The following is a 16494-nucleotide window of genomic DNA, read 5'->3' on the forward strand; positions in this document are numbered from 1 at the left end:
GTTAGTGGAAGAGATCGTTTGTTTATTATAAATCTTTTGAAGATGAAATTGTTTACGTCGTTAGTGGTCATTTTTGCATTGCTTGGCACAGCCTTGTCACTTAAAGATGGTACATATGTGAAGTTATTAGGATCAAAGGAAAATAGTAGATTTGAAGATCTTCCATCTCATTGAAGGGGGCATAAAAATCTGGAAATTTTCACCTACCCGATATATTTGGCTGCAATTTCGTTTTGTTTTAGACAATCATTAATACAATTCCCTTAATTCCTTTACAGCTATTTGCGGTTTGCCAAGAGAGATTGGCCAGTGTCGTGCTAGTAAACCACGTTTCTCGTACGAACCTGACTCCAATGAATGTGTCAAATTCATTTATGGCGGCTGTCATGGAAACGAGAACAATTTTGCCACCAAGAGTCAATGCGAGGACAAGTGTAAAGAATAAAATTAACCTGCTGATTATGAAAGATATTAGAGATTTAAGACAAATGTTGTTGTTGATTTAGTATTCAATATGCAAACTATTGCAAGTAAAAGCATCACAAATTTGGCGAAAAACAAACGCTAACCGAAATGAAAAATGTACTAAGTTCCTGTCATGGTTATATACATTACATATTATAAAAAAAATTAAATTTTTTGAAAATATCTTAACTTAACGTCTTTGCTTTAAAAACATTAGCATTTCAGGAAGGTATACTATAATAGTGAGAATTTTCGTTGGTGGAATGTTCATGGGCACATTTCCATATGCATGTGAATACTGTTAAAAGTTTCCCCTATTGGAATATTCATGGGAAATTTACACCGGTATTTATAAAACTTCCCAGCAAAAACTCTCATTACCAAATAACTAGAAAGGTAAGCTCTTTCAAAAACTAATAACTACTTATTTTCAGGCATCGTTTCTAATTACTTTTACATGGCGATGTCGTAGGAGGAAAGTCCTTCAGCACAAGCATACCAATAGTACAAAAATAAGTACTTATGCCTAAGCGTACAAGTTTCCAAAAAAAATATGACATAATATCTTAGTTGAATGTTGTTTTTTGAAGAAGACAAATTTTTCATGAATAAATATAATTTGTAAATGAAACTAAAACTTTACTTTCATCGCAGCCGGGAGTTGAACCAAGAATCTTCCGTTTTCAAAGCAGACGCTCTACGAATTCATCTACATTACTATTGTTTGAAAAATACACAATTTTCTTCTTTCAATATTAGCTAACAACACAAAAGCTAACTCTAATTATATTTCATCAAAGATGGCCATGCCTTTGTGTTTATGTTTGACATATTCTACGTATAGACACAATATTCTAACACATCCCAGCAAAAACTCTCCGTACCCAATAACCAGAAAGCTAAGCTCATTCAAAAACTAATAACTAGTTATTTTTAGGCATCATTTCTAATTATTTTTACATGGCGATGTCGTAGGAGGAAAGTCCTTCCGCACAAGTATACCAATAGTTTAAAAATAAGTATTGTACTTATGCCTAAGCATACAAGTTGTCAATAAATAATAACATATTACCTTAGTTGAACGTTGCTAAAAAATAACTACTTAGATTCAAACCTGTTCGCGCCTCTAGTGATAGTGAGGTCCCTTATCATAGAGCTTAACCTTGTAATGGACACCACTCATACGTATGAGATAATTTTGCTCGCAGTCTCTTGACATTTTGGTCAATACCAAGGGTATAATAATGATTTTGTTTTTATTATTACAAATAAGTGCTTATTCTTGAACTTTATCGAATGTTGTGTGTAATGACATTTATACTACCGGTAACACAGATGGTATTCCTGTTAATAACTCGTTATATTTTAGCAGCTAGTAAATCTAAACATAATGAGTTATCCATTTTTTTTTTTCATGTCAAAAATAATGACATGTACTTACCAAGTTTTTGCTGCGTTAATGTAGGTCGGTCACCGGAATTAGTAACTGCTGCCTTTGAAAGAATCGAAAGAGAGTCAGTGAAATGGGTCTGGCAGTAAATGGAGATAAGGCGAAATGGATGTTTTCAACTCCCAAAAAGCCTTGCACAACCGAGCAGGTAAAGAAAATGGAGAAAGTTGGGAACCACAACTTCCACAAATCCACCTCGACACCGCCGTAACTGAAACGAATGACACCAGTTTTGAGATAAAGCGAAGAATAATACTGGCAAACAGATGCTACTTCGGACTAAGTAAGCAGTTTAGAAACAACGCCACCTTTCGGCAGACGAAGATTACAATATACAAGACATTGATACTAACCGTGTTGTTATATGGTTCTGAGGCATGGGTACTTATGAAAGCAGATGACTGCAGTGCTTGGAGTATTTGAGAGAAAGATTCTTCGTAAAATATATGGACCAGTTAGTGTTAATGGAAAAGATAGGCGACGTATGAACCCGAGCTGCATGAGCTGTATGACGACGATAGCATAGTTACTCGCACCAAATTACAACGCATGCGTTGGCTAGGTCATGTTGTCAGAATGGATGAAGAAGCAAACACGGTGGTACACGCAAACCGGGAAGACCAAAAGCCGATAGAAAGATCAAGTGGTGGGAGATACTTCGAAACTTGGTGTCAGAGATTTAAGAATGAGCGCAGGAGATCGAGGCGCTTGGAACGCTATTCTACGTTCGGCTAGTGGAACAAATGTTCCGTCATAGCCAATTAAAGTAAAGTAAGTAATGTAGTTTCGATGTAGATTTATTTGATAGATTTTCTTTATACAACTATCAAAGAAATCAATTAAGACTTCATTAATGTTTGTGAATAAGGCCTTTAGTATTTAGTAAACTCTAAAAGTGTTATATTATTTAAAAACTTTGGTCTGATTTCATTGGCTTATTTAAACGAACTGTAGAAAAATTAAAAATATTTCTGAATATACAGAAATATTAAAGCATTGCATATAACGTTTTAAATATACATATATATGTAAGACAAAGTATTATCATAACAATATGTAACATTTCTTTTAACAGTATTTCATTTAACCAATATAGATGGACCAGCTTAAGAACTCTTCCGAATTCGTTGCATAGTTAATTTCAGAAATACGAAACTCCGCAATCAAGGAGAACATTTCAATGCAAAATGTATTCTACATTTGAGTATCGGTCAATACGGATCATAAATTATGAGAGTTGGAAGAAGACATAACAGAAAATGAAATACAACTCTTATTTATTTATTTTTATTATTTTCAGCTGTATATCGTATAATTTATTATAACCAAACTATGTCATAACTATTCTTTGCATTTGGCTTCACATTCTTCTTTGGTGTTGAAACGATTATCGTTTCCTCCGCAACCGCCATATTTGAAGGAGACACATTCTTTGGCCTCCTCATCGTAGGACCATGACGGAATAAGTGCCCGACAGCGTCTGAGTCCATCTCCAATTTGGGAATGTGGAAGACCACAAACGGCTAAAAAGCAAAGGACAATTATCTCAAGGCACAAAACAGAATATCCCACAAACTTACGATCCTTCAAGGCGAAGACCGAAGAGACCAGGGCAAAAATTGCCATTACCAAAACGAAATATTTCATCTTCGGTATTGTTGTATAGAGTGCAGCCAGTTTTCACAAATTTCAAAAGCAGACTAAAGTAGTCTTACCATTTCGCCGATATTTATTACAGCCGAACAATAAAAGAAATTATGAAAGTCTCGAAGAAATTAGTGACTAATTTTATTGTTTTCTACATTCATTTTTCTAATTAGCAAACAAATCTGGATTTTAAATTCTGAAGTTTATAAAAACAGTGCATTTTTAGAGCAATTAAAGTCCATATTGGTCGATTATGGTTTTTATGGAGATAAGCAAAAATCGATATAAAAACATTTATAATGCAAGAATCAGCAACTGTTCTAAAAACAGGTTTCTGTAATTTCAGCCAGCGAAAAAATGGCAACGAATTTTTAATTTAAAAAGCTAGTCAAAATATAGCACTCGAATAGAATTAGCACGGCAAAATTAAATAAAGGAATCGAAATCCAAAAAAATCATGGAGAGACCTTTGACATATGAGTTATAATGAACAGTGAAAGCAATTCAATTCAATTCTATTTTGAGAAACTACAACCACCGCATCGGTAATCCCATCTACCAACCAACCAGCAGCTTCTAGACCGATTTACGTGTAAGGTAAGATTAAAACTATTTTTGCCTTGGTAACCCCCATAAATCTTTGTGATGATACCCCCCATTCCAGTTTCAAACCAATTGCATAAAAATTAACCCTTCTAGGGGCTTAAGAAGTCAAATTGGACTTATGATTCCTATACATATATGAGCTGATATATCCCATTTACAACCCCCAGCGACATTCATATATCCATAAAAAGTACGTAAGATTATGTAAGTATGATTTTAAAAGACAGACTGTCAGACGGATATGGTTTAGTTAGAAAAGAGGGTGCGGATATTAATCTGCCCTATGATTCTATTTACACACACCTAACCTCGAAAATGATGCAACTTTCACCATGTTCCCTGCACACCAACGCATGATTATACGAATGCGTTTAGTCCTATACATCCCATCAGTGCGCCCCGGTAGCCGAGTTGGTAGCGTGCTTGAATTAACAGTGCAGGGGTCGTGGGTTCGATTCACGCCAGATGCCTTGGTCTGGCGCAACTGTGGTATTACAATGGATTTAAAATTGTCTAAGTGAGTCTGTAAAGGACTGCCACCTTTACCTAACCTAACCTACACATCCCCTAATGATATTGAAAGCTATGCTGATATCCTTCGTACTATCCTTCAGTATAAGCATCATTTTCTCACGATCCGGATCTCCCCATAGTATTTTCGACGTTTTACCGACGGTTTCATTGTTTCGCGTTCGTCGCCAACGAAAGTCTTTGGATTAGCAAATTTTACTGACGGCAGTCTTCTGGCCTTCATGGCCAAATCTTCTGCTTTCCTTACTCCGCTGTGACCGGCACCCCTTTACGATGCGCATCTAACCATCCTAGGAGAAAGTGTTATATCTCAAGACCGTTAATGAACTCAACGCCCTTGTTCTTTTAGCCCTGATGGCAATCTTACTGTCCGTAATGTATTCAAACTTGATGCCCTTGCTTTAGCAAGACCATATTATGGTCCGGAAGTCGAAAATAGTTCCAGAGTCTGGTTCCTAAATGTAGAATCCCAGAAGCACCCCTTTGGTCCATTCATTTTGCATTCTCTATCAGATGACAATACGAGAGTTCCATTAACCTAAGACCGTGCCGCTGATAGAAATGTCTCACATGAGACCTCATGTATAGTCTCAGGTTTTCGATCTGAAATCACTTCCGATCCCTACAAGTTTCGTATTGTCGCCTCGATTATCCCGTGATGAAATGATCTGCTCCCATCTTTTATCCCATCTCCCATCGCCAAATATATCATATACGCGTAGCTGTCTCATACTTAATCTTTATACCTATGGGTCGGACATGCAGTGGTTCTTATTGGAGATGAGCGCGTGAGTGATTTTCCGCCCACGCTAACTCACGCACGACTTTTTTATATCGAATCACGTACACAAGACGAAAATTCTACTAAAGCACTACATACAAGACATTCACGACTCACGAGAAAATCACGAGGCACTCACGAGAAAACCATGACTCACGAGTCACGGCTAAACAAATATTTTCCATTAAGCGAAAAATATTTTTCTTCATGCTAATCATACAGCATTTGAACGTGCGTAAATTAATGTAAATATTGTAAAAAATGAATCAGTCCTCCATAACCAGCAGCACAATCAAAGTTTTTCGCTATTTTTTACACTTTAATCGTGAGTTTCGCGTGAGTCGTGATTGGCTTGTGAGTCGTGAGCATGATTTCACTCGCTCACGCACGAAACATTTTCATTCAATCAAAGTCACGTACGATCAGGTAATTGGGTTTGGATCTCACTCACGAATCACGTGACCCACGCGTGACCCGTCAACTCACGTCCACACCTCTAGTTCTTAGCGCACCGTCTACTCCACGATAACATGTTCTCCGACTTTGTTTTATTGCCCAGATGTTTCATTTTTTATACCCACCACCGAAGGATAGGGGTATATTCATTTTGTCATTCCGTTTGCAACACATCGAAATATCCATTTTCAACCCTATAAAGTATATATATTCTTGATCAGCGTAAAAATCTAAGACGATCTAGCCACGTCCGTCCGTCTGTCTGTTGAAATCAAGCTTTCTTTAAAAATAGAGATATTGAGCTGAAATTTTGCACAGATTCTTTTTTGTCCATAAGCAGGTTAAGTTCGAAGATGGGCTATATCGGACTATATCTTGGTATAGGCCCCATATAAACCGATCCGCCCATTTAGGGTCTTAGGCCCATAAAAGCCACATTAATTATCCGATTTTGCCGAAATTTGGGACAGTGAGTTGTGTTAGACCCTGCTCCATCATTTTGGCCCCGATCGGTCCAGATTTGGATATAGCTGCCATATAGACCGATACTCCGATTTAGGGTCTTAGGCCCATAAAAGCCACATTTATTATCCGATTGTACCAAAATTTGGGACAATGAGTTGAGTTAGGCCCCCCCCCCCCCCCCCCCCGATATTCTTCTTCAATTTGGCCCAGATCGGTTCAGATTTGTATATAGCTGCCATATAGACCGATCCGCCGATTTAGGGTCTTAGGGCTGAAATTTGGGAAGGTGAGTTGTGTTAGGCCCTTCGACATCCTTCTTCAATTTGGCTTAGATCGGTCTAGATTTGGATATAGCTGCCTTATAGACCGATTTCTCGATTTAAGGTTTTCGGCCCATAAAAGGCGCATATATTGTCCGATGTTGCTGAAATTTGGACAGTGAGTTAAGATAAGCCCCTCTACATTCTTTTGCCATACGGCCCAAATCGGTCCAGATTTGGAAATAGCTGCCATATAGACCGATATCCCGATTTAAAGACATCGCCCCATAAAAGGCGCATTTATAATCCGATTTCACTGAAATTTTACTCTATGACTTATATTAGGCTTTTCGACATCTGTGTCGTATATGGTTCAGATCGGTTTATTTTTAGATATAGCTACTTAAAAGACCAAATCCGAGCATTTTTCGATATAGCTGCTACGGGGCATAAGGCATGCATTTTTCACCGGATTATAACGAAACGTGGTTTACATATATACCCGAGGTGGTGGATATCCAAAGTTCGGCCCAGCCGAACTTAATGCCTTTTTAATTGTTTCCATCGAAATACACCAGGTTACTAAGGCGTATATTAGTATTGGTCTTATGACGCTCCTGTAGAGTCAGTGGACTATCCTCGGATTTAGGCCTCATTTCTAGCCTAGGGCCCGTCTATATAGTGTCCAACATCTCTGAGCCTTCTCAGTACGCACCAGAATGTGGCCCTTCCTTAAGCACTTGTCGGATACCGAAATCGTTCTGGTAACATGGCGTGCCAAATTGGCTTGCCAATCCTCGTGAACAGAAAGATTTCAGTCTTTTCTGGATTAAAATTTAGACCAGTTGTTAGCCATTTCCAAGAACCTGCATAGCGAATTACCACCGAGTAATTCGGTGAATGTCCTTCTCTTCATCATGGTATCCACTATGGTTAATAAAGGTTTGGTTGGAGGGCACGCTACTAGCAACCTAGGTTACTCTCCATGGTGTTCTCCCTAGAAGAAGGTAGAAAAGAGCAAGTAAAAGGGTGCTAAGTTCGGCCGGGCCGAATCTTATATACCCTCCTCCATGGATCGCATTTGTCGAGTTATTTTTCTGGCATCTCTTCTTAGGCAAAAAAAGGATAAAAGAAAAGATTTGCTCTGCTATTAGAGCGATATCAAGATATGGTCCGGTGCGGACCACAATAAAATTATATTTTGGAGACCTGTGTAGAATGTCAGCCAATTCGAATTTGGGGGCTCAAGAAGTAAAACAGAGAGATCGATTTATAATGGAGCTATATCAGGCTATAGACCCATTCAGACGATAATAAACACGCATGTTAATGGTCATGAGAGGATCCGTCGTTCAAAATTTCAGCCAAATCGGATAATAATTGCGACCTCTAGAGGCTCAAGAAGTTAAGATCCTAGGTCGTTTTATATGGCAGCTATATCAGGTTATGAACCCATTTGAACCTTATTTGGCACAGTTGTTGGAAGTCATAGCAAAATACGTCGCTATCCAATCGGATAAGAATTGCGACCTCTAGAGGCTCAAACATGGACCGATTTGAACCATACTTGGCACAGGTGTTAGATATCATGCAAAATTTCATTAAAATCGGATAAGAATTGCGCCCTCTAGTGGCTTAAGAAGTCAAGATTCAAGATCGGGTTATGTGGCAGCTATATAAGGTTATTGACCGATTTGAACCTAATTTAGCACAGTTGTTGGAAGTCATAGCAAAATACGTCGTGCAAAATTTCATTCCAATCGGATAAAAATTGCGCCCCCTAGAGGCTAAATAAGTCAAGACCTAAGATCGATTTATGTGGCAGCTATATCAGGTTATGGACCGATTTGAACCATACTTAGCACAGTTTTTGGAAATCATAACAAAACACGTCGTGCAAAATTTCATTCCGATCGGATAAGAATTGCGCCCTCTAGAGGCTCAAGAAGCCAAGACCCAAGATCGTTTTATATGGCAACTATATCAAAACATGGACCGATATAGCACATTCACAATCCCAACCGACCTACACTAATAAGAAGTATTTGGGCAAAATTTCAAGCGGATAGCTTTACTCCTTCGAAAGTTAGAGTGCTTTCGACAGACATACGAACGAGCGGACAGACGGAAGGACATGGCTAGATCGACATAAAATGTCACGAGGATCAAGAATATATATACTTTATGGGGTCTCAGACGAATATTTCGAGTAGTTACAAACAGAATGACGAAATTAATATACCCCCATCCTATGGTGAAGGGTATAAAAAAGAAGACTTAGAAAAAAATATAAATTTATGGGGAAGCAATAAGGGCAGAAAAAAGAAACCAAAGCACAAGGCAATAAAAAAAAAACTTTCACCGGCGAGAGTATGATCCAGTCAACCAATTCAGGCCCCTGCTGAACTCCAAAATGACAAGAGGGCTAAGCTCCTGAAGGAATCTAGGAACGGAAAGTGGTGTTCACTATACGCTCCATCGTTTAGAGTAGAAAGGATGTATGGCTTGGTGGCCACCGTAACGCAAATGTTAGCATGTTCGCCTATGACGCTGAATGCTTGGATTCGAATTCTGGCAAGAACATCAGAAAAAAAAATTCAGCGGTGTTTATCCCCTCCTAAAGCTGGTGACATTTGTGAGGTACTATGTCATGTGCCAATGAGGTGTGGCACAGCGGTACGCCGTTCGGTCTCGGCTATAAAAAGAGGAGGCCCCTTATCATTGAGCTGAAACTTGAATCAGACAGCACTCATGGATATGTGAGAAGTTTGGCTCTGTTCCTTAATGGAATGTTCATTTGGCAAATTTGCAATTTGCATGGGTGTAAGGCTAATAAGTCTATAGGTCTTTAGTATCGCATAATTTGCCTAACCGGGCTTGGGTATAAACATTACCCTTGCCTTCTGCCTGGCCTTCGGGGTATACGCAAGTCCCAAGCACGCTGTGAGTATAGCGACAAGTTAGGGTGTGAGATAGGGTCTGCCTCTCTCTCTCTCTGCAGTAATGCCGTAAGTACTCCATTGGAGGTGGAAGTGATTTAAATGATTGGTAATGATAAACTCTCGATCAACCTCATTGTTCCCAAATTTCTATGTCTTCTCGTGTCGCATCCCGTGGATAAACGTTTATATCAGAAGGCTTAACATATTCTTCTATGTTTGCACTTATTCCCATGTCGTTTACTAACATTTTAGTTTGGATATGAGAAAAGCCCTGCATGACTTAGGGTCGATCCCGAAACGTCGATTTCACCGGTTTTCAAGGAAATTATCGAATAGTTTGAAAAAAGGTTTAAAAGTTAAATTCCATGATACTAATATTAGAGGAAATTAATATTGAGTTGCCCAAAAAGTAATTGCGGATTTTTCATATAGTCGGCGTTGAGAAATTTTTTCACAGCTTGTGACTCTGTAATTGCATTCTTTCTTCTGTCTTTCAAAAGTGTAAAAAAGTAAATTTGATTAAAGTTCATTCTAAGTTTCATTAAAAATGCATTTACTTTCTTTTAAAAAATCCGCAATTACTTTTTGGGCAACCCAATATATATTTAAGGAAGATTGCGAGTAGTGTAACTTTGTTCTAAATATGATCACATATAATATTCTGCGGATTCCATTTATTTGCCTACATTTTAAGTAAATTTTTCCTTAGCTTAATTCCTAACAGAATCAAATATTCACATTACGTCATAATGCATTTTAAAGGTAATCTAGCCACCTTATTCATAGATGTATTTTCTAATTACTGCGGGAAGTCCCCTTTGGATAATGTGTGAAAATTTGATTTAGTCATTGACACGTCATTTAACGATTTTGTTAAACAAACATCAGTTGCAGCAGTATCTCATCTTACAACGTGGCAGATCTCAGCCGGAACGTTATCTCCAACAAAATGTCCCACCAACCATTGAAAGAAAATGAAACTCAAAAACTGTTGAAAACTATAAAATGGACTGCATGTGCCGCAAACCATTTAGTCTAAGCTTGAGTTTTGTCCAAATTACTCGTCAAAAAAATGAAATTCTTTGCCATTGTGTTGTTGGCTATTTTTGCCCTTATCTCCTCCTCGCTGGCCCTGAAACACGGTAGGTGATTTTTTATTGATTTACTTGTATCTCTAGAATGAATCCCTTCACTTACAATTATTTGTATTTAGAGGATTGTGGTTTGGAGCATTCCAAGGATGGTCATGGTGACATCAAATGTGCAGCATATTTCCCCTCCTGGACATATAAGGCCGATTCAAATGAATGCATTGATTTCGTTTATGGCGGTTGCGGTGGCAATGCCAATCGCTTTTGGAGCTTGGCGGAATGTGAACAAAAGTGCAAAGAATAGTTGGAACTAAAAAATAATAAAAATGGAAGAACAAAAAGGCAAATGTGATGAAACTGTGTTGTGTTTTCAGAGGTGTAGAAGAAAAAAGGAGGATTCTAACCCAAATTCGAATAGAAACTCATTTGAGTTTACATTTTTGGAATTTGAGACGAAGGGCTTTCTTATAACCAAAATGACGAGATAATAAACAAGTAAAATCGTTCTAAGTTCGGCCTTGCCGAATCTTATATACCCTACACCATAGATCGCATTTGTCGAGTTCTTTTCCCGGTATCTCTTTTCAGGCAAACAAAGGAAAAAAGAAAATAATTGCTATGCTATTGGAGCTATATCAGGTTGGAATCCAATTCGGACCATAATTGAAATTAATGTTAGAGCCCATAGAAGAAGTCACTGTGTAAAATTTCAGCCAAATCGAAAAGGAATTTGCGCCCTTTAGGGGCTCAAGAAGTAAAATAGGAACATTGGTTTATAGCGAAGGTGTATCCGGCTATAACCGATTCAGACCATATTTGAGACCTATTTTGAAGGTCATGGGAGAAGCCGTTGTAATTGCACCTTCTCGAGGCTAAAGAAGTCAAGATTCCAGATCGGTTTATATGGCAGCTATATCAGATTATAGACCGATTTGAACCATATTTGCCACAGTTGTTGGAAGTCATAACGAAACACGTCATGCAAAAGTTCAGCCAAATCGGAAAAGAATTGCGCCCTCTAGTGGCTCAAGAAGACAATATTCAAGATCAGTTTATATGGCAGCTATATCAGATTATGAACCGATTTGAACCGTACTTAGCACAGTTATGGTAAGTCATAACGAAACACGTTATGCAAAATTTCATCCAAATCGGATAAGAAATGCGCCCTCTAGAGGCTCAAGAAGTCAAGACCCCAGATCAGTTTGTAGCAGCGCTATCAGGTTATTTACTGATTTGAACCATACTTGGCATAGTTGTTGAAAGTCGTAACAAAACACGTCATGCAAAATTTCAACCAATTCGGATGAGAATCGCGCCCTCTAGTGGCCCAAGAGCCAATATTCAAAATCGGCTTATATGGCAGCTATATTAGGTTATGGACCGATTTGAACCGTACTTAGCACAATTGTGGGAAGTCATAACAAAACACTTCGTGCCAAATTTCAGCTAAATCGGATGGGAATAGCGCCCTCTAGAGGCTCCAGAAGTCAAAACCCCAGATCGGTGTATATAACTGCTATATCAGGTTATAAACCGATTTTAACTAAATTTAGCACAGTTATTGGATGTCATATTAAAATGATATGTGCAAAATTTCAGCTTAATCGGATAAAAATTACGCCCTCTAGAAGCTCAAAAAATCAAGATTCAAGATCGGTTTATATGGCAGTTATATCAAAACATGGACCGATGTGGCCCATTTACAATCCCAACCGACCTACACTAATAAGAAGTATTTGTGCAAAATTTCAAACGGCTAGCTTTACTCCTTCGAAAGTTAGCGGGCTTTCGACAGACAGGCGGACGGACATGGCTAGATCGACTTCAAAAGTCATGACGTATTATGGTCAAACAGTCTAAAACTGAACTCAGTCGCTGGTTTCTGAATGTAAACCCCCAGGCCCACTCTCTCATCTAACTTTGATCCATCCGTGTAACATGATCTTCCAGATGGCAGTAATAGGGTTCCGTCAATCCAAAACTGTGCCGATGGCAGCAGTGCCTCGCACTCGACTTCAAGATGCATCTCAGGTATACGATCGAAAACCCCTTCCCTTCTTTCCAGGTTTCCTATCATCGCCTTGTTCTTACCGCGATGGTGTGAGCTGCTCCCATCCTCAATGCATGCTCCCATCACTTTAAGTCTCACAGCCGCAGTGGCTGCCTCACACTTAAACTGTATATCAATGGGTCGAATATCTAGAATAGTCTCCAATGCACTAGTGGACGTGGTCCTCATCGCTCCGCCTATGCCGAGACAACATGTTCTCTGAACCTGAACCTATTGTATGGTTCTTATGTCTTTTTCTCCATAGCAGCCCACCAAACTACTGAGGCGTATGTAAATATTGGTCTAATCACGCTCGACTCCAAACTCGGACCGAAGTCAGAGTTGGACTATTTAGCCAGAGTCGAGTCAGCCATACCTTGACTTCGCAGCCTTGGTAGGGACTGTGGTTTAGACCTACGTCGCAAATAGAGCTGAGCTTGTCGTGGAGTTGCATTTTTAACCGGTTACCGCGATCCATAAAACGTCCAAATATATTTGTGCGATGTGGATTATCATGGGGGCGATGGTTACAGCTTGTTTTCACCGTTGGTCCTTATGTCCCGTCGATTTCGAACTTGTTGGCAGGCACCTGTTTTGTCTATTCATTTCAGTCGCAAGGTCCGTCTACAACATTTGGTTATCTTGCAAAGCTTGATCTCGTAAGCATGCATAAAATAAAACGAAACTCCAGCACATATCATAAATCACTTTCTGGCATTTAAAAAAAAGGATAAGGTTTCGAAGTAGAGATTCCGTGGGGGTTTTATGTTTTAAAGCCTCCTGAGGCATTTTCTCTCAAATTTCCTGACATACGTGGTCAATAGGACGGGTGTGAAGTGTTTTTAAAGACAATTTAGCCGAGACATGAACCACGAACTGCTGAAAATAATATTTTTTTTGTTCTAGCCGTGTGTTGTACACAGAGGCGGCCGCTGAAAGACTCCATCGGCTCAATCCGGGATATTTTTTGTATTTTTCAAGTATTTCTCAAGTAAGAGTTGGTCTGATTTGATATAAGTAATTAACCGAAAAATTTGAATTGTAAACGAGCAATGGTTTTAATCAATCGTTTTTATTATTTTTATAAACCACTAAAATTGATTCGTACACATGCAGAGAGCTACATTTGTATGCCATGGAAAAGTGTAAATATTTAATATTTTAAACTTTCATTATTCCTTGCATTTCTCTTCACATAGCTCCTGGGAAGGGAAACGATTATCGTTGCCAAAACAACCGCCATAGACAAATTCGACACACTCATTTGTTTCGGCATTATAGGACCAAGCCTTGCCATAGGCCAAGCAAGCCATTACACCATTGCCATTTTTGGAATGTGGCAAACCGCAAACCTCTGGAAAAATTTAAACTTTTAAAAGTAAAAAAGAAAACTGTGCAACATTTGGCTAAAAACCTCACCATCCTTGAGTGCAGCACCAAAAGAAATCAGAGCAAAGATAGCTAAGACAAAAGCAAATATTTTCATTTTTATTTAGTAAGAAGATGATGTCTTGTTCTGTGACAGTACAAACGGAAACTGATTATATAAATTTTATGTCTATTCGAAATAAGAGATAGTAGACAGCTACTCATTTATAAACAAGAAATTGAAAAAATTAAAAAAAAAACAAAGCTCTAAACAATTATGTACATTAGAGTGTCCCAAAAACACAAAGAGTATCTTTTTTGAAGGCATAACCATAATTTTTTCCTTTTAATTTCAATAAGCAATATACGAAATATTATGGCTATCGGATAGCGATATCCTCTGCCAACAAAATGTCCAAAGTTTGGAAGTAGCGCATTCTAAGGTAACCAGTTAAGGATTTTGGGGATCTTCATCCAAATCTAAGAAGTTGCCCCCTGTTTCTTATTGGAACGGTCATGGGTACATTTGAATATCTAGATCTGAACTCATTTTTGCTAAAAATTCGCAGCGCTTGTCTTTTGACTTAAAAAGTGATATGTGGCAAATTTCGTGATGATTGCACTGAAAATGCGATTTCCATGATCACAAAAAAGCGACTGACGAACTATCAGTACAGAAAGGATACGCCGCCAGACTGTCATGGCTAAGAACAAGTTTGGAGTAAACAGCACATTTTATCACAGCGACGGTAGTGGCACAGGGTGCTGGTGATGTTTCAACCATAAACTCCACATAAACGGTCAAGAACCTTATATAGCTCCCATGAAAACCCATCTCCCGGTTTGACTTCTTGAGCCCCTGGAAGCCGCAATTTTCCTCCGATTTGGCTGAAATTTTGCACGTGGTTTTCTGTTTTGTCTTTCCGCAACTGTTCAATGTACGGTCCAAATCGGTCTATAACCTGATATAGCTCCCATATAAACCGATCTCCCGACTTGACTTCCTGAGCCCTTACAAGCCGCAATTTTTGTACGGTTTGGTTGAAATTTTGCGTTTGGTGTACTGTTATGACTTCCACCAACTGTGCCAAATAAGGGGCAATACAGTCTATAACCTGATATAGCTCCCATGTAAACCAATCTCCCGATTTGACTTCTTGAACCCATACAAGCCGCAATTTTTGTCCAATTTGACTGAAATTTTGCATGCGGTGTTCCGTTATGACTTCAATCAACTGAGCTAAGTGCGGTTCGAATCGGTCTATAACCTGATATAGCTCCCATATAAACCGATCTCCCGATTTGACTTCTTGAGCCCTTACAAGCCACAATTTTTGTCCAATTTGGCTGAAATTTTGCATGCGGTGTTCCGTTATGACTTCAACCAACTGAGCCAAGTGCAGTTCGAATCGGTCTATAACCTGACATAGCTCCCATATAAACCGATCTCCCGATTTGACTTCTTGAGCCCTTCAAAGTCAAATCGGGAGATCGGTTTATATGGGAGCTATGTGAGGTTATAGACCGATTCGAACTGCACTTGGCTCAGTTGGTGTACTATTACGACTTCCATCGATTGTGTCAAATACGGTCCAATCAGTCTATGACTTGATACAGCTCTCATGTAAACCGGTCTATCGATCATCCCTTTTCGGTTCCTAGAAGCTTTAATGTTTGCTGGTTTGACAGAAGTTTGGTTTGAAGAATAAAATTATGCGCTTCAACTAAATTTATTTTGTATACATTTTTAGCAGAATCCATGGTGGTGGGTTCCCAAGATTCGGCCCGGTCGAACTTAGCACACTTTTACTTGTGGTTTTTTCATTTCATTTACAATATTTTCATAGAAAGAGAAATGAGCCCCAGAACGAGAAAGGGAAGCTCTTCCAATAGCATAGGCTTCTTAAAGAATGTTAAAATTTTTCCTGGGAATATGTACTCTGCTTACTCCTTATAACACACTACATCCAACTTTGGACGTCGTATCGACAAGGGTTTTCGCTATCCGACCGCCATAATATTTCGTAGTTTGCCTATTGGGATCAAAAGAAAACAAGTCAAAGCGTGCTAAATTCTCCCAGGCCGTATCCTATATACCCTCCGCCATGGATCGCATTTGTCGAGTTCTTTCCCGGTATCTCTTTTTAGACAAAAAAAGGATAAACGAAAAGAATTGCTATGCCAATTGAACTTAATATTGGAGACCCCAGTAGAAATCATTGTGTAAAATTTCTACTAAATCGAATAAGAATTGCGCCTTTTAGGGGCTCAAGAAGTAAAATAGGGAGATCGGTTTATAGGGGAGCTGTATCAGGCTATAGACCGATTCAGACCATATTTGACACGTATGTTGGAGGTCATGGAAGAAGCCCTTGTACA

The 16494-nt window shown here is 38.8% G+C and overlaps 4 protein-coding genes across 4 annotated transcripts; 2 read left to right on the forward strand and 2 right to left on the reverse strand.

Moving 5' to 3' along the window:
• LOC106089502 (kappaPI-actitoxin-Avd3c-like) lies at positions 1-654 on the forward strand. Its single transcript, XM_013255342.2, has 2 exons — positions 1-109; positions 279-654. The coding sequence occupies exons 1-2, from the start codon at positions 43-45 to the stop codon at positions 443-445; spliced, it is 234 nt and encodes a 77-aa protein (XP_013110796.1). The 5' UTR covers positions 1-42; the 3' UTR covers positions 446-654.
• A 2526-nt stretch (positions 655-3180) lies between these two features.
• On the reverse strand, positions 3181-3777 carry LOC106089510 (male accessory gland serine protease inhibitor-like). Its single transcript, XM_013255356.2, has 2 exons — positions 3496-3777; positions 3181-3438 (listed from the first exon to the last, which is right to left on the reverse strand). The coding sequence occupies exons 1-2, from the start codon at positions 3560-3562 to the stop codon at positions 3257-3259; spliced, it is 249 nt and encodes an 82-aa protein (XP_013110810.2). The 5' UTR covers positions 3563-3777; the 3' UTR covers positions 3181-3256.
• A 6848-nt stretch (positions 3778-10625) lies between these two features.
• Positions 10626-11041, forward strand: LOC106089496 (male accessory gland serine protease inhibitor-like). The gene is made up of 2 exons (XM_013255335.2): positions 10626-10745; positions 10817-11041. Exons 1-2 carry the CDS (start codon positions 10676-10678, stop codon positions 10996-10998), a joined length of 252 nt encoding a protein of 83 aa, XP_013110789.2. The 5' UTR covers positions 10626-10675; the 3' UTR covers positions 10999-11041.
• Positions 11042-13803: 2762 nt separating this feature from the next.
• On the reverse strand, positions 13804-14303 carry LOC106089509 (male accessory gland serine protease inhibitor-like). Its single transcript, XM_013255355.2, has 2 exons — positions 14167-14303; positions 13804-14101 (listed from the first exon to the last, which is right to left on the reverse strand). Exons 1-2 carry the CDS (start codon positions 14231-14233, stop codon positions 13920-13922), a joined length of 249 nt encoding a protein of 82 aa, XP_013110809.1. The 5' UTR covers positions 14234-14303; the 3' UTR covers positions 13804-13919.
• Between the last annotated feature and the right edge of the window lie 2191 nt (positions 14304-16494).

The sequence above is a fragment of the Stomoxys calcitrans genome, chromosome 3 (genome assembly GCF_963082655.1).
Source record: "Stomoxys calcitrans chromosome 3, idStoCalc2.1, whole genome shotgun sequence".
Taxonomy (NCBI): domain Eukaryota; kingdom Metazoa; phylum Arthropoda; class Insecta; order Diptera; family Muscidae; genus Stomoxys; species Stomoxys calcitrans.

Coding starts and splice junctions, on each gene's coding strand:
- LOC106089502 (XM_013255342.2), top strand. CDS start 43: ATGAAATTGTTTACGTCGTTAGTGGTCATTTTTGCATTGCTTGGCACA. Junction 110..278: donor AGCCTTGTCACTTAAAGATG/GTACATATGTGA, acceptor ATTCCTTTACAG/CTATTTGCGGTTTGCCAAGA.
- LOC106089509 (XM_013255355.2), bottom strand. CDS start 14,233: ATGAAAATATTTGCTTTTGTCTTAGCTATCTTTGCTCTGATTTCTTTT. Junction 14,102..14,166: donor TGGTGCTGCACTCAAGGATG/GTGAGGTTTTTA, acceptor AAATTTTTCCAG/AGGTTTGCGGTTTGCCACAT.
- LOC106089496 (XM_013255335.2), top strand. CDS start 10,676: ATGAAATTCTTTGCCATTGTGTTGTTGGCTATTTTTGCCCTTATCTCC. Junction 10,746..10,816: donor CTCGCTGGCCCTGAAACACG/GTAGGTGATTTT, acceptor ATTTGTATTTAG/AGGATTGTGGTTTGGAGCAT.
- LOC106089510 (XM_013255356.2), bottom strand. CDS start 3,562: ATGAAATATTTCGTTTTGGTAATGGCAATTTTTGCCCTGGTCTCTTCG. Junction 3,439..3,495: donor GGTCTTCGCCTTGAAGGATC/GTAAGTTTGTGG, acceptor TTTGCTTTTTAG/CCGTTTGTGGTCTTCCACAT.